Source organism: Corticium candelabrum, chromosome 21 (genome assembly GCF_963422355.1).
Source record: "Corticium candelabrum chromosome 21, ooCorCand1.1, whole genome shotgun sequence".
Classification (NCBI taxonomy): Eukaryota; Metazoa; Porifera; class Homoscleromorpha; order Homosclerophorida; family Plakinidae; genus Corticium; species Corticium candelabrum.
Genome location: NC_085105.1, coordinates 3,871,552 through 3,892,530, shown reverse-complemented (window position 1 = coordinate 3,892,530; position 20,979 = coordinate 3,871,552). Strand labels below are relative to the sequence as shown.

Sequence of the window (20,979 nt, the reverse complement as noted above, 5' to 3'; positions counted from 1 at the left end):
AATCAAAATGCGTGAGTTTGCAAGAAAAAATGCGGGAGAATGCGGGAGTCTAACAATTTTTTGACACGCCTACAATAGCATTAATATCAATAAGTTTTATTTTATAATAAGTGTTAAATAATATATAAATAGTACACTAACAATAAGCAAAGTGCAACAAAATATACACAGAACTTGTACGTACTAATGCCGGTTAGTAAATATATTAACTGAAGCCTAGGCTAAATATAAGAACAAGGTATGTTCACATTCTCGCTGCTAGTTGGGATGTTCTAGATTCTATTGTTTTGTCGCTTTCTTAGATAACTCTAGACAACTCCTTGGTAGTCTAGGATAGCTAGCCCCTCCCCCTTTCCACTTTTGGACAGTCTATGTCAATATTGTGACCCGGAGACTCTGATTGTGACCAAGTATGGAGAGAGGGGCTGCATAGACATTGATATCCAGATCACATGATCAGTAACTTCGTTAATTATTAATTAATTTACACAGAACAGGCACGCCCACCAATGGTCAGAATGCGGGAGATTTGATGCCAAATGCGGGTAGGCGGGAGAAGGGTCCCAAATGCGGGAGTCTCCCTCTCAATGCGGAAGAGTTGGCAGCTCTGATTAACAGCAACTGTTTTATCAGTGGGTGTAGCAACAAGCGCGAGGTACACTACCTGTAGGGTTTCCAAGGACACTAGAAGTGATAATCTAATGGGTCTGTTGTTTGCATTGTTGCTGCTTCCTGTTGTTTCCGCTCATCCTCAGTGTCTCAACTTCTTTCCGCCGTTTGTTCCTCAACAGGCTCTCTCTTACTGTCATTCTCACTCTTCACTTGGTTGCTGCTCTGCAGCAGATGATCAGCAGGTGGCTGATGACGTCACACAATGGTTGGTGGGCATCACACTTTCTGATGATGCAGCAAAAACGTGCAGCTCTCACGTGAAAGAGCTTGTGTGCTCTCAGTGTTCTCAGTGGTCTCAACATTTGTACGATCGTATGGAATTGAATGTTTCAAGATCTTCGATTCTTCATCGATTCCCGGCCATGTGCCCTCTCTTCTGTCAACAATTATTCACCAATTGTTCTCTATATCTTCATCAACTGTTGCAACATGATTTCCCTCAAAACATCACAGATTTTTGTGATAACATTCAGAGAGCCAGCGATGAATCATATTGCTATCCTTTCACATATGATGCATCTCGACAGTCGATTTCTGCTGATGTCAATGAATCGTGTGTGTGTCTAAAACCTGTTGTCAGTGACTTGAGAAATCCATTAGCTGCCGTGTATCCAGGAGATGGAACGAACCGACTGTTCATAGTTGAGCAAATTGGAGTCATTCGTATTATCAAGGATCAACAGCTGCTAATGCAACCATTCTTGGACATCACAAGAAATGTTGTTAGTCTTTTCTATCGTGCAGACGAACGTGGCCTATTGGGAATGGCATTTCATCCACAATACAAGACAAATGGACGGTTTTTTGTATATTACTCTATCTATTTTGCCTCAGAGCGAGGTTTCTTTGGACGTCATATCAGTCGTGTGTCAGAGTTCTGTGTGTCGAAAAACGATACGAACGTCGCCGATAAAATGAGTGAACGAGTGGTGATGCAGATAGAGCAGCCGAGATTCAATCACAATGGAGGACAGCTGCTGTTTGGAGACGATGGATTTCTGTACATTTTTCTAGGAGATGGAGGAGCAGCAGGCGACCCGTTTGGAAGCATTGGAAATGGACAAAACAGGTTGGTAACACAGTGAGACAAATGAGTGGCAGCGATTGTGTCATGTGTTGTATGTGTAGGAGCACGTTGCTTGGATCAGTCTTGCGTATTGATGTTGATGAGTATAACAGCACACACGGATATTCGGTGCCTTCGTGTAATCCTTTTGTTGGGATTTTGAATGTGAGGCCGGAGATCTATAGTTATGGAGTTAGGAATCCGTGGAGATGCTCGTTTGATCGAGGAGATTCAACAAATGGTGAATTGGTAGACAGAGAAATAGACAGACAGACGGACAGACCAGACAGACAGACAGACAGACAGACAGGCAGACAGACAGACAGACAGACAGACAGATTGCCTCCTGCTGCAGCTACTCTCTTTTCTTTATCTCGGTTAATTGCTTTGCCCAAATCCAATGGTGACATCCGACCTATCGCAGTTGGTGAAGTCCTACGGCGTTTAACAGCTCGAGCTATATGCCAACAGAAGAAGGAAGTGTTTTCAAGATTTTTCAGCCCTATCCAACATGGTGTGGCTACAGAGTGTGGCACTGAGCTAATTACCCATCATATTGAGCTTCTCCTCGAACATAATCTGGATGGGGTGATGCTGAAAACTGCCGTCAAAAATGCTTTTAATTTTATTAGCAGACAGCAAATAATGAAGCAGGTAGTCAAATCATTTCCAGACATCTATAATCATGTCGTTCAGATGTATGAGAAAGTTAGTCCACTGGTCTTCATGCTAGATTCTACTCCAGTCATAATCGCATCTACTGAGGGGGTTCATCAAGGTGACCCCTTGGGTCCGATTCTCTTTGTTTCAGTGATTCATTCCGATCTCATCAATTTGCAAGAAGAGCATTCAAAGGTCTGCTTCCTCGTCTACCTGGATGATGCATATGCATGTCTTCATCATGGGCCATCCTTCTGACATTCAACCTGCCTTTGAAGTGCTGAAACAAAAGTTTTCTGCTATTGGTTTGTCCATGGCCGACCACAAGTGTGAGATCTATTGTCCTTCAAGTTCTACTTCCTTAGAAGGCTTTGACAACATATCAGTGTCTCATGATGGAATTATCATTTTGGGCACACCCATCAGCACAAAGTCGTATGTCGTCTTCTCTTGCTTAAACATAACAGAATCTAACTTTTCTTTGTGTGACGAATTTGTTAAATTGGGAGACGTGCAAAGTGATATGCTGCTCCTAAGAGGCTCTCACGTTCCCTACCTGAATCACCTGGCACGCTCAATTTGTCCTGAGTCACTCACAGAAGCTGCTAAAACACACGATTCTCAGACATGAATCACATTCTGCCACATTCTTGGACTTGACCTGATTGAGGATCGAAAGTGGCACCAAGTGGTATTGCCTATTAGGTTAGGTGGTTTTGGCATGACTTCTTTGGCCACCATGTGCCAACCTGCTATTGTTGCTTCTTGGTGTCATGCAACAGCCGAGTTACCACTTTGCTTCCTTCTCTTATTCCTGCCTTAGACAGCCTTGTCATCTCATCAAGGAAAGCCTTAGATAAAGCATTCACGCAGTCCACTCCTGTAGGAGAGACTGTTTCTTCCCTCCTTTCATCTACTGGCAAGATTCAACATTGGCTACACACATCTATTGCTAAACATGAGGCAGAGCATTTGATCAGTGAAGCCCACAGCTCGTGACGTTGCACGGCTTTGCTCCTCAAAAGGGAAAGGAGCTGGAGCCTGGTTAAACGCAATCCCAACTTCGGAAGTGTTCGCACTTGATAACCACGAATTTCGTTTGGCGACCTTCTTGAGATTGGGCTTGCCCATTCACCTTTCCGATTGGATGACCACATGTAACTGTGGAGCCACCCTAGATGGCAGTGGGTACCATCTGTTAACATGTAAATCTGGTGGTGAGCCAGTTTGGTCACATGAAGCCATAGCATCAACTTGGTCTGATTGTCTTCGAGAGCTAAATGTGCACCACCGAAGAGAACCACGACATCGCTATTCAAATTCAAATGATAGACCAGACATTGTGGCATTTGACCTCGACAAGGGTTGCAACGTTGACCTGGATATAGCTCTGGCACACGCTTGGAGCTCTGATATTTTTCCAAGGTCATCTGAGTCAGATTGTGCTGCTGCAGAAAGAAGAGAAGAGAGGAAGAAGGCAAAATATGCAAAGGAAAATCTACCAGGTGGATCAACAGTCAGTTTCATTCCCTTAGCTATAGAACATTTTGGACGATGGGGTGAGATGGGAAAAAACTTTCTGGAAAGGCTAGCCAAAAAGTCACGTGATGAACTTGGTCAACCTAACGCTGCTGAGTTTTTGGACATCTGGAGAAAGAGATTCTCAACTCAACTTCAGAAGTGCAATGCAAAAGTCATCATGAGAAAAATCTCAGCTCTGACAAATCACATTGACTGTACTGTAGATTGCTCTATCCAGTTTTTCAGCCACTAAGTTGGCTCCGGGTAGTCTGCATTGTTCTCTTTTAAGTGTTACATGTTTGTTTGTTTTTAAAATCTAGTCCTAGTAAACTCTCATAGTTACAGAACTTTATATAGTTACCTTGCTAGCATTGTATTATAGATGTATGTTTGAAATAAATGTTATTTGACAGACAGACAGACAGACAGACAGACAGACAGACAGACAGACAGACAGACACATAGACAGACAGACAGACACAGGCAGAAACACAGACAGACAGAGACACAGACAGACACATCACTTATAGACAGACGCTTAGACAGACAGCAGACCCATAAACAGACAGACAGACGGATGGACGGACACACACACACACAAACACACACAAATGGTAAATGGATAAGGAGCTGCCATAAATGGTTACGTCCCCAGCCAGATGGCTGAGTTCCTGTGCACTAGTCTAAGCAGGCTATGGGCCATGCTAAGCAATCTCCTAGAGCCTGGCCAGGTACTCGCAGGAGCACCGACTGCGATGCCAACTGTGGTGTGGGCATCCGAAGTCCCACCCGGACCCCAGTGGCTGATGGACTTTGTTTGAAATAAATGTTATTTGACAGACAGACAGAGACAGACAGACAGACAGACAGACAGACAGACACATAGACAGACAGACAGACACAGACAGAAACACAGACAGACAGACACATAAACAGACACTTATAGACAGACGCTTAGACAGACAGCAGACCCATAAACAGACAGACAGACGGATGGACGGACACACCCACAAACACACACAAATGGTAAATGGATAAGGAGCTGCCATAAATGGTTACGTCCCCAGCCAGATGGCTGAGTTTCTGTGCACTAGTCTAAGCAGGAGCTATGGGCCATGCTAAGCAATCTCCTAGAGCCTGGCCAGGTACTCGCAGGAGCACCGACTGCGATGCCAACTGTGGTGTGGGCATCCGAAGTCTCACCCGGACCCCAGTGGCTGATGGACTTTGTCGCAGTCGGAGGCCTTTGCCACCCCAGTCTAAGACCAGGTACTCATTTATACTCCTGAGTTGAGAGAGGCAATTGTGTGTGAGGTTCTTGTCCAAGGAAATTATGCCATAGCTCGTCATCACTGTGACTTGAACTTGCAATCCTGCAAGGTCCCGGTTGTTTCCATTTTCGAAATGCACTCTCTAACTAATTGAGCTACAGCACCGCACTTAAGCTACAGCACCGCACTTGAGCTACAGCATCACACACACACACACACACACACACACACACACACACACACACACACACACACACACACACACACACACACACACACACAGATAGACAGACAGACACAGACACACAGACGTAGTATTGATTAGTACTTCCACACAGCAGCTGTACTCATATGGCAAGACTGTCAAAACAGTTGGAAACTACGAAGCATGCAATATCGATCCCAACTGCAGTACTAACATGATTCAATTATCTTGTCCATAAAGGTTCAGGTCGAGGCCGACTTTTTTGTGGTGACGTCGGTCAAAACAAGTTTGAAGAGATTGACATCATAGAAAAAGGACGCAACTATGGCTGGAGAGGCAAAGAAGGCTTTGAGTGTTACCAAGCAGATCAATGCCACAACATGGGTCAGTCAATTAACTACAACAATTTCTATTAATTAGTCTGGAAATTGTGATAGAAAAGGAGGAGTTGCCCATATTTGCTTATAATCATTCAGTTGGCAAGTCTGTGACGGGTGGCTACGTTTATCGAGGATGCCAGTTTCCGTTGCTTCACGAGAAGTATATCTTCGGAGACTATGAGTCAGGGTAGCTATAGTGTTGTTGATTGTCGCTGTGGCAATAATATTCTTCACGGCATGATGCTTAGACGTCTGTTTGCATTGAGCGAGAATCGTATGAGTGGAAAGTGGGAGAATGAGGAGTTGTGTGTGGGTGATGAGTCGATATGTCATGGTGAAGGAGTGTTGGGGAGAGAGTCGGTTGTGCGAGGGATTCTCTCGTTTGGAGAAGACGAAGATGGTTGTTTCTGTTTTGTCATGGATTTTATGGTTGCTGTCATGCCTGTCTTTGTGTTAGGAGAGATGTATATGTTGGCAGTTCATCAAGCCTTTCCTACATTGCCATTAGGAACAGTTTATCAAATTATAGATCCATACAGGTGTGTGTGTGTGTGTGTGTGTGTGTGTGTGTGTGTGTATGTGTGTGTGTGTGTCCAGTGTGTGACTGTGCATGCAACAGGCATACACTCTATTGCAATATGTTTCACCAGCCATTCATATCACAATCAACAGATCAAAGCAACAGAAAGACGGTTCCTCAACAATAACCGGCTACATCAACGGCGTCTTCTCGGGCCATCCCACAACACAACCAAAACAGGAACTTCAACTACTTGAAACAGCAGACAGAATCTCATGCCAATGTCGACGTCTCATCCCTACCCGACATTACCTCATAATGGGCCATTACAACACAAACAATCAACCCATAATCAACACAGACAGCCTTGTGAGCACATGGAAACCTGTGTGGATACAGAAACTCAAGAAAGCAGCTAACAGACGATGCGAACACGCAATCACATGAACGAGGCATTCGTAGATAAACACAAATCTGATTTGACTTACGTTGTCTATTAAAAATCCTTAAATTGTAACTCAGCAATTATGTAATTCTGTTGTATCTGTGTCTGTGTGTATCTACATCTGGCCGGCAGCCACTAGGTCAGTTGACATGGTTGTGTCAGTCGAAGAGATGGTTGGGTTCCAATCCGTTCGTGTGTCTGCATGTCCCACATCTTGAAGAAGATTCTCTCCAAGTCTTGCGTTTATCTCTCCACGTTGAAGAGTGGAGATGAATTAGATGAGTGCGTGGCGTATCTTTGCCATCAAAGATTTTAACCTGGAATGTAGAGAAAGGGTTGGTCAATATGAGTATTACATTATTGTATTGGAGGGATGCATCTCACAATACAAGTTTGAACTCATTTGATATTTTTATTAACTACTACCTGACCATCGCACTTAACAATAATGCGGCACCAAAAAGTGGTAGTCAAAGCTCTATAACAAGTAACGTATGACTAATAGAACTAGACTATCTACAAGCAGAACTAGAGACTGTTTCTGGCTATAGCCATATTTTAAAAGATTTTTCAATGGTCACCTTTATAATTGATGATGTTGATGAGGTCGAGGAAGAGAGATGACTTTGAGAAAGGGATGAAGACTGGGTAAATCAATAAAAGCGTCTAGAACCAATTTGAATGTTGATTTGGTTATGATATCTGCATACCGTTCAGACTTGTTTGCATCAAAATAGTTTGTTTCAAAGGATCGTCAGTTCTATCATATAGAATTTGTATGTAGAATTATTCCAAATCAACATGTCAGCCTAATCTCCAACTCCCGGAGATTGTTGGAGATCAGCCCACTGTGACACCACTTCTGGTGTCAGGTAGTAGGCAAGAACATAGACTAACACCAGCCAGTCATCACCAAGCCCAACAGCGAGCAACTATACACTGAGGATGCAGTAGAATTCAGTGGCTCCCAAACAACTGAAAATGAAGAAATAACAAGTCAGCCAATTGCAAAGCAGAGCAAAGAGATCAAGGAAGCGCAAGGTACCTGGGAATGAAGTGGTTGCCTGGTTGAAATAATACAGTGCCAAGCAACAGGCAGACAAGGAAGATAACTATGATGAAACAAATGCACTAGCAAAAGTTTCGTCAGTTTGATTGGCTGATTGACATTCTATAACAATCATTCCAGAAGTAGCTCGCTTAGATATATACATTATGGATACTTAATGCTATGGTGACATCATTGTATTGCCCAGTAAAGGTGTGTTGTATCTGTAAGAGAGTCTCCTTCGCTTCTCTGATGCTGGCTACTCTAGTTGAACTGGCAGAATTGTGATCACGGTATTCTGTTGAAGAACCATCATCTGCTTGAGTGTCCTGGTTGTGTTCATAATCATCATCATCAAACATATCATTAATCATCAGTCAGGAAGCACAAATTGTGCAAAGCACAACAAGCCGTAATAAAGAGCCTATGTCTTCTGTGCATGTTATGTCCACATACTTGAGACAGCGAAACCTTTCTTTAATTAATTAATTAAGAGAGAGAATGCTCTCTCTATCACCATTCGAGTAGAATCTAAGATGATTGGAAAATTTTTTATAGCTTCTCTGACTAGCTGTAAGGTGGCCGTTGTCTCGGAAAGATGTCATTACCCAATGTGGCAGTGGGTACCCAGAATCACCCAGCAGGTATAAATTAGTTTGAAAAACAGCTCATTCCCAACTGCCCACCACAGTCCGTAATTATGCTGGACAACGCTTCCTACCACAGTGGAGTTGTGGAGAAAATCCCAACTAAGTCCCCAAAAAGTCAGACATTTGTGGTTGGCTCACCTGATCATATATATATATATACGTATACCATTCAGCCCACAGATGTAGCAAGCAGAGCTGATGACAGCGGTCAACCTCTCCAACCCTGTCCTCATTTACAAAATAGATGTCACTGAGAATTAATTTCTATCGAGTTGATATGGGTGCAAATGAAAGGGTGCATGTGCTGCTTGTCACAACACCGGTCTCAGTGGGTTTTCCATGGCAAACATGGAAGGTTGTGCCGTGAAGGGATTGCTCAAGTGACTGCAGAGAGGTGAGAAAGCTGCTGTATTCACGTCAGGAGAAAGTGAAAAAGTTCGTGTTTTGAAATGAGTGCATTGCATCCAAATTTGCCAGAATTGTATTTGTACATGACCTGTGGGTAGGTTGTCACGTTGATGTGCAGGGAGGGGGGTTGCAGAGAACAGAAGGTGTCATTGATTCCCTCCTGATGATCACTGAGTGACACCAAACTTCACACAAGTTGCGCTCTCTTCTGATTTATATATATGTATGACTTATTTATTGTGTACATGTTGATCTGGACCTCAGAAACAACAGTTAGCAACTGTATATATCAAGTTGTAGATTGTTCTTAGAATCTATGCACAATGGTCTTGTCTCAATCATCATCTTTTACTCAAGCACTAGAACCGCATTATCACAATTTTGTGCCCCTTCTCCTCACCTAGATGAGCACCCCAATGATTCTGGATCTATAAACACAGTATACACAACAGATCATGGAGAGAGTTGTGATTTAATGTTATTCTCTCAAACTGTAGTATGTCTTGAACAATGGTACATTCCTTTGTCTTTGTACAGAATATGGGACCAGGGTACAGTGTGCATAACAAATGTTTTAACTTTTAGCATGAAATAAAATTTGTAAGCTGTTTTGTGTTTGCCTGGTGGTGGTTATTGGAACAGAGGCGCTTATTCATGCAAACGCACCAATAGGTCTGTTGATGTGAGAATGAACGCCAGAATGTGTGACCTACACCTTTTACCATTCTTCTGAAGGATAACTGACTGGCCTCCCTTACAGCATTGTGCTGCTGTTCCACTGCTTGCCTACCTGCTCCCATGGCATGCATGGCACTGAACTACAAATGTTACAGTTGAACTCAAGACACATTTCACACCTGGTGTTACAAGCCATATGTGTGTGACTGTAATGTGAGAACACACACACACACACACACACGCGCGCAGACAGACAGACAGACGACAGACAGACAGACGACAGACACACACAGACACACACGCGCGCGCGCACGCACGCAGACAGACAGACAGACGACAGAGACAGACAGACAGACAGACGACAGACAGACAGACAAACACACACACACACACACACACACACACACAGTGACACACACACACACACACACACACACACACACACACACACACACACACACACACAGTGACACACACACACACACACACACACACACACACACACACACACACACACACACACACACACCACACCACACACAGTTTAATGATTGATTTACGGCCCCAGGACCCTAATACAGACAGGCGCTAATTCCGTCAGCAGCCATGTAGCATACAACAAATTATTGGAGCAAATACGTAAAGACAGAGACATTGGGTTTGCATTGAAATTATTAGAAATGTAAACCATAAACATTATTGTATCTATGATCAGTTTGTTGTTAGCTAAATGTTTGTCATTAGAACTGTTATTTTCTCGAAGTCTCAGATAAACGGATAAGGTCGTTTTCCATGTAGAGGGCAAACAACAAAGAACTTGAATCTTTCTCCCATTGCATCATTTCCAGTCAACATTTCATAACCAGACAGCAACTTTTTACCCTGCTCACGAGATGCATTACTCATCAGTGCTTTCAATCTTGCCTTTATTCCCATCTGATGAAGAAACTGCGACTGGGTGATTGGCCCGCAACAAACACCAAGATTTCCAACTGCTTTGCGTAGAGCAGCAAAATCAACATCAACTGTATGATCAACACTACCGGGATTGTCCAAGACATCATGCAGTTTGTGCTCCTTGAACCCTCTGAGTGTCAACCTAGAGGGGGAATCACTGCCATAGTCAGAGATGAGAGCAATTCCCTTGCCATTACTTAGTCGTTTTGCAATGCTTTGCACAATGACACGAGCATCAGGACATATCTCAAAACAATCAGTATATGTAGGAATGTCTTCGCTTGTTAAGTAGGAAAGAGCAGGAGTCACAACAGGAGATACAACAAATCTAAATTTTGTGCTTGATCCTAATCCATTTTCCTTTGGGTCATCGATATCAACTAGAATTTCTCTCCAATAATCATCTCGTTGTACAAACTGGTGAACAGGCAAGGCATCAAAAAACTCATTAGCTATAATAATGGTAAACTCAGTTGAATTGCTCAGCACGTCGTCTAGGCTGAGATACCAAGACACGGATGGACCAAAATAACTCTCAACCGTATTTAAAAGAGAAAAAGGAACTGTTGGCTGCTCTCGATTTCCTGCAAGTAGTTCTTTTTGAAGTCTCATCATCCTTGGACTTACCTCAACTAAGCTTACTCTGACATTACTTGCAATATCTCCAAACTGACTCACTGTTCTTAAAATATCAGCCATCAATGTACCACGACCAGGACCTAGCTCAACGATGTGTAATGGTCTGACTGCATTGTTATCTTTCCATACATGAAAACACCACACACCAATCAGTTCTCCAAAGAGTTGACTAATTTCTGGTGATGTTGTAAAGTCTCCTTGCTGTCCAAGTGCCTCACGATGCATGTAGTAGCCTCCTAGAGGATTGGTGAGACACTCTCGCATAAAATTGTAGACTGTTAAAGGCCCCTTTGAAATAATAAGCTGCCGCAAATGTAAAGATAAGGAAAAATCAGACATAGTTCTTTGTTGAATAAATGGCATCAAAACACAAGAAAAAAGTTGCCTATAATATCTCATAGCCTGCAACAATGCATCCATCAATATAGTTGAACACGAAAATGAATCATCTTTCAAAAAAGACAAGTACATCTATCAAATTAATGCCCAATACATAACAGTACTGTAAATTTACTCAATTATCAACTGAAGAGCAATTTCTGCAAACTTCTAAAATCTGACAAGCCAAGATGCATCCTCTCAATTATTCTACAAATCAATACAGTAGTTGGAAGAATTACAATGATAACTAAAGTAGTCTAGGAAAGTGTGCTACAATAATATCTATAATACCTATTAAACTCTACAGTAAAATGATGTATGTTTTGTTCGTCAGTGAATTGTTGAGACAGCCTCGTAAAAATGTGTTGATCCTACCTGCATCTTTGACTGCATGCAAGAGTGAAACAAGACATCTGCTCAATTAATTAAGATCAGCTAATTAATTAAGATCAGCTGGCTTGAGACAAAGTTGTTTCTGATACAGATATAGTCCCTAGCCTCATCCCAGCACGTTACGTGGGACAGGACTGCAAAATTTGCAACATACATGTAGCAGAAAAATAGAAATAAGTAACGTCATGCATTTAGTTAATTAAAATTTTATATTCTCACTTGTATTATAAGTATAACATAAACAATTTGAGCAGCTGTACATGTATTTTATTATTTTGATTAACATATTTTGATTGATTGCTCTATATACCTATTTGAAACAATTCTAGTAGCAAAATAAAACCCACAACAGTAGACTACACCGTAAGTCCTGTTTTTAATAGCAAAGTGAATACACATACGGTACCTTGTTAGCATGAGCTTGAGCAAACAGTGTATATCCGGGGCTTGTTAACAATCACGTGACGGTCTTTCAGTAAACAACTAAGATGCTTATTGTTCTAGGAGAAGAGCACAAGGAGCATTTGAGTTTTCTTAGTACTGTAGACGTTGAAGGCAAGTGTACCTCAACACACGTTGTTGGCTATCGTGGTCACGTGACTTGTGTATAATTTCAGTGGTGAGAGAGTTCTGTCGTATTGCTGTTGACTTTCTAAAGAAGGGAGTCACTGCCAAAGTCTATCAGTCTGCATCTCGTTAGTTCTACAAATCATGCATACATAATACTCAAACTTTGTATAAGTAAATTATTGATTAATTAATTATTAATTAATTACTGAACTGGGATATGTGCACTCCTCAACCGCTTCTTATCAGTCGTGGGCTTTTTTGACTTTGGGTAATAGGCAATGAACGCTATTCAGCTCTTCTGAAGCAGTCCATATATTATAACCTATTGGTCCACTCAGTCCAGCTATAACCTGTACTTCTTGAGTTATATTCAAGAAGTGGAGTGTACTACTCCAGCAAACGTTAGCACTGTTATGTACCGTATTTGTACAAGCACTGCGCTTTTATATTGCTTGAAATGATAGTGTAAGTGTGCTACAATTGGAGATCGATGCACAATTATTGGAAGGAGGGTTTCTATTATTTTGACATAACCCAAACACTGGCTCTCGTGCAAGCACACGGACATAACAAGCAGGCCAAATAAAAGATCGGGCAAAGTCAATGCTGCACTTGGTGGTGATTGATGCTGAACTCCTTCGTGGCTGCTGAATTTGAATGGTTGTTGGCATATTCTACCACCTCAAGTTTGTGCTTGAGGCTATAGCTCTTCCTCTTTCATTCTGTTGAAATCATTGAATTCACTGATATGGACAGATGACACAGCACAAAGCAGAGAACGTAACCAGATGCAATCCCGACATAGTTCAGGCATTGCACACACACACACACACACACACACACACACACACACACACACACACGCACACACGCACACACACACATGCACACACGCACACACACACATGCACACACACACACACACACACACACACACGTGCTACAATTGGATAGTCTGCGTCTATAGATTGCATGTGTTCCAAAGATGTGCATCTATTAGGTGTGTGTTTATTGAAAGTGTGCTTGTATTAGAAGAATTACGGTAACTTGCTTGTAAAAATTTCAAATGTCTACTGGTACATGTTCATGTGTGTGCATGTGCACGTGTAATTTGCCACTCTCTTGTTGTGAGTATCTATGATTGCTAGCAATCAAGCAAATAAGCGGCGTGTTTCACCATCTGTTTGTTTGTAGAAAAACTTGGTGTAGATGCACAAACTGTCCAACATGGCGTAGAAGGTCTTATGTATTTGATGACAGAATGTGCCAAACTCATGGTGTCCGAAATCGACTTTCAGGACTCGGTTATGGTGCTCGGATTTCCTGAAGAACTCAATGAGGAATTACTGAAGCTTTACCTGGAGAATAGGAAGGAAATAAGGGCGATACTAGGAGAGATGTCAATGGACCTTCCTCACTACCATAACTTGGAATGGAGACTGGACGTGCAGGTTGTGTACTAATGCACTTTATTGGCATGAATATACTGCTTTACATTGCATTTAATGAAGTAAAAATAAAATATCGGTCAGCATGAATACTATAGGGTGTGCGGTAATGTTTCGTCTCATTGGCCATACCTCATTCTTGAAAATGGCTATAAATTAGGAAATCTTTCTTGACCAGTTGGGTCTCTTACCAAAGGTTTCATTGGCAGTTTTTTCTCTGAATGTACAGTGCACAGTAAGAGCTTAATTGTCTAAGCTTTTTTGATGGTCCAAACATTTCTTATTGAACTTAATATTCCTTCATGTAGATAATAAGAGAACTTACACAATTACTTTGCTCACTCATACCTATGCCACATATAATGGAGTCTGTGTGGAATGCTAGATGATGATGTACGGTGGTAAATTAAGGGAGAGGGTAACCCAGTACCTGCTGTAGCTACAAGAGCCCAAGGAAATGCTCTTATGTGCTCTTGACTTCCTGGGTGGCGTCCAAACTGCAAGCCACCTGATAAATGTACAGTAGGTTAGCCGAACACTTTGGGACCTGACCCTGTTTACTGAATATTTCAGATAGCTGATGTTAACTCTCCTGGTGCCCAAACAGGTGTCCCTGGGTCTCCGAGGCTGCCCAGTGAACACTCATTTCAACGGAATATATGTACACTGAACAACAATTGCATGAACACCCAAACTTGACTGCACTCTATAGTGAGAAAGTAGTTTACCATATAATGTTTGTTACTAACGTGACATTCATCTTGTTGTTGCGCATGCGTGTAACAGTTTATAGCGCCTACTTCTAGAGGGCATCTGAAGCATTCCACATTTGGTTAACTGACGCTTTCGGATAACTGGCGTTCGGATAACTGACATCCTACTGTAGTTATAGACCATAGTGGGAGACTTTGCTACTAAACAGATAACAATAAATTACACAGTCAACTTTTTTCTGGAAGGAAGTCAAGCATGTAACATTCTAGTACATTTTGAACAATTACTGTTATTATTTCCGCTCGCATTAGTGAGTCACTAATGATTGCCTAGCTGGTTTTGTATATTTCAAGCGGTTTGTTTGTGATTTCAGTTGGCAAGTCGGACTCTTAGACATCAAGTGGATCCCACAGTGACATTGAAACTACACACCAAAGACTCAGGTATGAGCCTCGATTTGAGATCACACAGTCCCATAAATCTAGTTTCACATGATTGTTACGATGTATAGGAGAGTCTGCAGTGCAAATTCTACAGACAGACCCTGTCAACTTAGTACACCTAACAAATACATTAGATAGGGCACTGGCTGAAGTGAAAACAATGCATTGTCGTCGCATCATGAGGAACATCAAATCATGAGAAACTTTCAAATCGTAGACACACCCCTTTTCATTACTTCTATTGCTTATGAGATTATGTGTTGTGTATGTAGCGTATACCATTCATAGAACGAGTCTGTCCTCCTGTTGCATCAGCTCTTTCTCAACCAGAGCATCTCGTCTGTTTTGTTCTTGTTGCTTTACGAAACACTGTTTCTTGCACTGCATGAGTTTAGTCACATCCTACAATACATGTATATCAAACTTGTAGTCCCCGATGTAGATGCTGTCAAACAAAAAGAACCTTCCACATGTTCATCTGCTTCATATTTTGAGCATGTGCATCTCTCACCACTTTTTGTTTTGCTCGTAAACTCTAACATACACAACATTCAGATCTCCAATGAATCCTTGTAGACAGTGTGAGTGTATAGCCACTGTGTTTATGTACACGGGCTGTAGCTGGCATGTCCGAACTTATGTGAAAATCTAATGTCTGACTGCCTGACACCCTTCACACTAACATTACTATGGTCCCTACCTTTCCTGCATGTTCTTGTTCCATGATTTTCTTGGTGCACATATCCCTGAATATGAAACAATGAAGGTGATGTGAATGCAATACAAAGAAACTGTTTTGGAAATGTAAAGACAATATTACCGACCTGAACGATTGCTTCTTCTCAGCATCAGTTCCAGGGACATAACTCTTTAATTCAGCCATCACGAGCTGCTGCTTCACAACAGCTAACTACAAATAATGACATCAAACTAGTGTAATTTTTGTGGTGTAATTTCAATGTTTGATATGACATTAAAGTACTTAACCTAATTTAAATAGTTTACATACAAAACTGTCAGGTATGGTTACAGTAATGGAAGTGTTATGTAAACGAGACAATCCAAAGACAAGTATTGTGAGGGATCTACCTTGCAAGACATGCATTGACATATGATTTAACCAACTTCATACGCAACCCAGAGTTACACAGAGTTATATATGCAGTGAAAATTTGCTGTCAGACTGTTTTCAGTTCCATGATTTGCTCCTCTATTCTACATTTTCTGACCCCTCGGTTCAAATCTGAAGAACCAGATTTCTGAGCTATGTACCAGTTAGGGTTCATTTGTACTGCCTTATAAAATAAACAGCAAGACAATGACAAGGTATTTAGAAAAGGCTGCCAACGGCTACAGGTATAGCACTCTGCACAGTAAACCTTATTTAATCGTTTGATAACAATATCTAATTCAAAGTCGGCAACTACTGTCAGTTCACTCAAGCTAAAATTGCTGTCAAAATAGAATTTTCTATAGACACAACAATTTTTATGCCACCTGTAACCTTGAATTACAACATTGACAAACCTCCACACTACAACAAATTCCAGCAACACCACGGTACAATCAAATGTCCATGACACCAATCAAGCAAGTCTATTGCTCAACTTTGAATTTAGTTTCATCCCCAGCTTTCCTAACAGTGTTTGGAAAGTGAGCTCTGTCTACTTACCTGTCTAGCTGTGTGCAGCTGATGATATCGACTCTCATCTTGTCGTATCTCTTCACGTAGAACACGCACCTCATGATCCAGCCGTGATAAATTGCTTTCCAGCCCAGCAGACGTCATGTCGTATGTTGACTTTTTATCTTTGTGATTTGCACTTAGCTCCTACAAACATCACTGTTATTTGACAAAACGTTTGACTTTTCAGAACAAGCTGTGGTCACTTGAAATTGAACTCTAAGAGGACGAACATCTCTTATCATTGGCCCCAAATTTGCTTTCTTCTCTAAGATAGTCTTATGGAGTTGATCAGCCTAGTAGATAATCAACGCATGAATAGGAGATGACACACTTGCAATGCATCGAACACAGATTTACATATCAACAGACCAACCAACTGACTAAACAACAGACAGGCAGACAGACAGACAGACAGATTGTGTTATTGATTTTAAACTTTAAAAAGATGCAACTAGCAAATCTTCAAAAGAAAATAAATCCACCTCAGTCCATTCCTCTGTTCATCAATTCCGACCTAATAGATTAAAAACCGAATATCCCTATTTCTAAATTTGTCTATCTCTACTTGACCATGTGAGAGGCAAGGTATTTTTGTAAGATCAGTTGGCTGTTACATGTCTGTAATAGAACAGCAAGGTGTCGTCTCCAGTCAGTGAGAAATTTCTGCTGCTGTTTTGGTATCTCCTTTTGCCTTTTTGGCCAGTTCTCTTAGAAACAATTCTGCCGACTTCCCCAGCGACCAAAATGTTCAAAGACTAGAGGGATGACAGACAGACAGACAGACAGACAGACAGACAGATAATTCATTCTCATACAAATTCTACTTGTACATATGCTAGGATTTTAAAATACAAATCAGCCCTTGCAAACAACAAAGTCATTAACTAATGGACTTGACTTTGAATGTCAAAATCAAATAATCTATCTAAATCACCATGATTAGGTGACAGTTTTGAAAGTCTTCTAAGGATAACTTTGGCATTGCATCTTTGCAGAATTGTAAAAATCTTTTTCTCCAATATGACATGAACATGGAAGCATTAATTGAAATTGGCTTCTGGATTTGCTGACTGTTGTGACAAATGCTGCAAAAATTCTCTGCCTTTGTGCCCCACCTCGCAAAATGTTCTATCACACGAGGAACACATCTTGATACAGATCCTCCTGGAACAAGCTCTTCTCAATATTTTCATTTTCTTTTCTTCTCTTGTCGCAGCAGCATGACCATTTTCCTTGCTGGCCCTCCTAATAATGTCCTGACTCCACGGATGAGCCAGGAACACATCAAACATTATAATGTCTGGACAGTCTTCAGTATTGATGTATTGATGTCTTGGTTCTGTTTAATGGGGAAGGTGAAGGTCAGACAGGCACTCACTCCACCCATTTAAGACTGAATTTTACCCCCATATTTACAGACAGACAGACAGACAGACAGACAGACAGATGGATAATTTATTCTCATACAGATTCTACTTATACATATGCTTGCAAACAAATCAGTCCTTGCAAACAACAAAATTATTAACTATTGGACTTGACTTTGAATGTCAAAATCAAATAGTCTATCTATCTATCGACAAACAGACAGACAGACAGACAGACAGACAGACAGACAGATAATGCTGCAGAATTTTTAGACTTTGGAGGAAAAGATTTCTGTACAATTACAGAAGTGTAATCCAAGAAGCTTAGCATGTTGTGTGGTGGGTCTGAGAGGCCCGACTTTCTCAGCACCCAATTTCTTCCTCATTAGACTTAGTTATATATAAGTGTAACAGTTTTAGTTTGCTGTAATGTTAGCTTTTCAATGAACTTTAATCTAGCTGCATTACTGTAGTTTTTTCTTGACAGACAGACAGACAGACAGACAGACAGACAGGCAGGCAGGCAGGCAGACAGACAGATTATCATATTTGAACTCTTACTCTACTAATAACAATCGCTAACTTTACGTATGCATAACAATAATAGTTAATGAACAAAATGCCGAATGTCTTTATCATATAGAAAGTCATCAAAATTGCACTTAGACAACTTCGACAACTTTTTAAAAATCACACGAGAGTTGCAAGACTGTACAACTACAGACAGTTGCTTTCTCCATCTATCTCTAAAGTCTACACAGACAGACAGACAGACAGACAGACAGACAGACAGACAGCAAGATAAACAGACAGACTTGATCAATGATAACGTAAAATTGCAGCAAAGGCTTACTCAACAACACTTCAAGGCTGATGTTGACTACCTCTTGAACAACAACTCAAATACAATCAGAGACAGAGCTCGTTTGCATGCATTGTCAGGTAAAGAAGCTGGAGATTGGGTGTCAGCAATTCTGTCCTCTTCACATGTTGCACTTTCACCACACAATTTTCGTTTGGCAACTATGATAAGGTTGGGAAGCGACATTCCTGCATCAAGTTGTTGTGATTGTGGCAAAGAACTGGACATCCAAGGATACCATCCAATCACTTGTAAGACTGGGGGTGGTCCAGTGCACTCACAACTCAATTGTGTCAGCATGGTCTAACTGCCTGTCTCAATTCAACTTGCCACACAAACTAGAGCCACAATATAGGTATGTCAACAGTGACAAGAGGTCAGACATCCTCGTTTCTGACCCAGATTCAGGTGCAGACATTGAATTAGATGTGTCGTTGGCTCATCCATGGTGTTTGGACTCAGTGAAGGCAGCCTCCAGAGGAGTAGCAGCAACGAAACGGGAAGAGAAGAGGCAAAGTTTAATTCTGAGCTGCTGCCAGAAGGGTCCTGCCTATAGGTCATTCCTCTTGTTTTCCAATATTTGGCCATTGAGGGGAACAAGCAGTTAAGTATTCAAACAAGATAGCAAAAGGCGCAAGAGATGATGAAGGAAAACAAAATGAGACTGACTTCAAGACCAAGTGGCAATCAATTATTTCAGTGACACTACAACGTTGCAATGCGAAAGTCGTCTCGGAAAACTCATTAGCATAGTGAGATTAGAATGTCAAAATGTAGTTTGCTCAGAGTAATCTTGTATACTTCAGGACCGTAATGGTTGTGTTAACAGTGAAGCAATTTTTTGATGTCTGCCCTTTACTCTTGTTCAGTCACTCTATACAGCCATGGCAAAAGAACCGCATCTCTTTCAATCACACTACCTCATTGCCAATAACATGTTAAATTTGGCTGAAATTGGTATGATTAATGATGTAAAATCTAAAAAATTGTGTTATGTAGCGGTTCCGCCGGCCCAGCTGGTATGCGGTCAGTTCCAGGCTTACACTCTAGCTTTCCCTACTCATTCAATACAGATGTATTGATTGTGACCAATACACATGATTCTTGCTCACCTTTTGACAATTCCAGGGTGAGTGTTATGGTGTAACTTCATTATGTAACCGTTTGATTTAAATGGAAAATACATTATTGAGACTGACAGACAAACAGACAGACACACAGACACACAGACAGACAGAAGTGCAACGCTAAGGTCATCATGAGAAAAATCTCAGCTCTGACAAATGACATTGACTGTACTGTAGATTGCTCTACCCAGTTTTTCAGCCACTAAGTTGGCTTCGGGTAGTCTGCATTGTTCTCTTTTAAGTGTTACATGTTTGTTTGTTTTTTAAAGCTAGTCCTAGTAAACTCTCGTAGTTACAGAACTTTATATAGTTACCTTGCTAGCATTGTATTATAGATGTGTGTTTGAAGTAAATGTTATTTGACAGACAGACAGACAGACAGACAGACAGACAGACAGACAGACAGACAGACAGACAGACAGACAGACAGACAGACAGACAGACACATAGACAGGTATAGATAGCAGTATAGTTGTAGTGGCCGCATAGAGCCTGCTTAAACTCACCTTCTCTTCATTAGCCTGTAGTAGTGTTCATGTTTGAAATATATGAGGATTGACAGACAGACAGACAGACAGACAGACAGACAGACACACACACACACACACACACACACACACACTGACAAACACACAGACAGACAGACAGACAGACAGACAGACAGACAGACACCAAAACATACAACTATGTTATTAGATATACAAGATTCTACATAAACAGGCAAGCAAATACATACCATGCTCGACATTCCATCCAAAGATTGTCCCTTTTTCTCATCTAACTCACTCTTGAGAGCTGAAACCTGCATAGAACATCAAACAATTCCATCAGACATTGGTTGGCACATTCACATATATACAGCAGGTA

The 20,979-nt window shown here is 41.3% G+C and overlaps 5 protein-coding genes across 6 annotated transcripts in view; 3 read left to right on the top strand and 2 right to left on the bottom strand.

Annotated features, from left to right (window-relative positions):
- The first annotated feature begins 632 nt into the window (after window positions 1-632).
- Window positions 633-6,742, top strand: LOC134196869 (HHIP-like protein 1). Its single transcript, XM_062666090.1, has 7 exons — window positions 633-1,741; window positions 1,801-1,979; window positions 5,636-5,779; window positions 5,833-5,962; window positions 6,024-6,175; window positions 6,233-6,322; window positions 6,426-6,742. The coding sequence occupies exons 1-7, from the start codon at window positions 702-704 to the stop codon at window positions 6,740-6,742; spliced, it is 2,052 nt and encodes a 683-aa protein (XP_062522074.1). The 5' UTR covers window positions 633-701.
- On the top strand, window positions 3,501-5,645 carry LOC134196933 (uncharacterized). Its single transcript, XM_062666157.1, has one exon. The coding sequence runs from the start codon at window positions 3,546-3,548 to the stop codon at window positions 4,170-4,172; it is 627 nt and encodes a 208-aa protein (XP_062522141.1). The 5' UTR covers window positions 3,501-3,545; the 3' UTR covers window positions 4,173-5,645.
- A 3,444-nt stretch (window positions 6,743-10,186) lies between the features above and the next one.
- LOC134196932 (protein arginine methyltransferase NDUFAF7, mitochondrial-like) lies at window positions 10,187-12,334 on the bottom strand. Of its 2 annotated transcripts, none has more exons than XM_062666156.1 (2): window positions 12,301-12,334; window positions 10,187-11,522 (listed from the first exon to the last, which is right to left on the bottom strand). In XM_062666156.1, exon 2 carries the CDS (start codon window positions 11,517-11,519, stop codon window positions 10,290-10,292), a length of 1,230 nt encoding a protein of 409 aa, XP_062522140.1. In that variant the 5' UTR covers window positions 11,520-11,522; window positions 12,301-12,334; the 3' UTR covers window positions 10,187-10,289. The 2 variants fall into 2 exon arrangements, with proteins under 2 accessions (XP_062522140.1, XP_062522139.1); XM_062666155.1 differs by lacking the exon at window positions 12,301-12,334 and adding an exon at window positions 11,635-12,180 and having other exon boundaries at window positions 10,187-11,569.
- A 12-nt stretch (window positions 12,335-12,346) lies between these two features.
- On the top strand, window positions 12,347-15,506 carry LOC134196931 (COMM domain-containing protein 2-like). The gene is made up of 5 exons (XM_062666154.1): window positions 12,347-12,449; window positions 12,512-12,589; window positions 13,659-13,915; window positions 15,000-15,069; window positions 15,138-15,506. Exons 1-5 carry the CDS (start codon window positions 12,383-12,385, stop codon window positions 15,266-15,268), a joined length of 603 nt encoding a protein of 200 aa, XP_062522138.1. The 5' UTR covers window positions 12,347-12,382; the 3' UTR covers window positions 15,269-15,506.
- LOC134196930 (intraflagellar transport protein 81 homolog) overlaps window positions 15,331-20,979 on the bottom strand; it is an 11,482-nt gene continuing 5,833 nt past the window's right edge. Inside the window, exons 14-20 of the mRNA XM_062666153.1 lie at window positions 20,849-20,914; window positions 16,960-17,049; window positions 16,742-16,900; window positions 15,894-15,979; window positions 15,770-15,815; window positions 15,533-15,604; window positions 15,331-15,471 (exon numbers count right to left, since the gene is read on the bottom strand). Of these exons, the coding sequence (XP_062522137.1) occupies window positions 15,352-15,471; window positions 15,533-15,604; window positions 15,770-15,815; window positions 15,894-15,979; window positions 16,742-16,900; window positions 16,960-17,049; window positions 20,849-20,914 (639 nt within the window). The 3' untranslated portion in view covers window positions 15,331-15,351. The remainder of the gene's footprint in view (window positions 15,472-15,532; window positions 15,605-15,769; window positions 15,816-15,893; window positions 15,980-16,741; window positions 16,901-16,959; window positions 17,050-20,848; window positions 20,915-20,979) is intronic.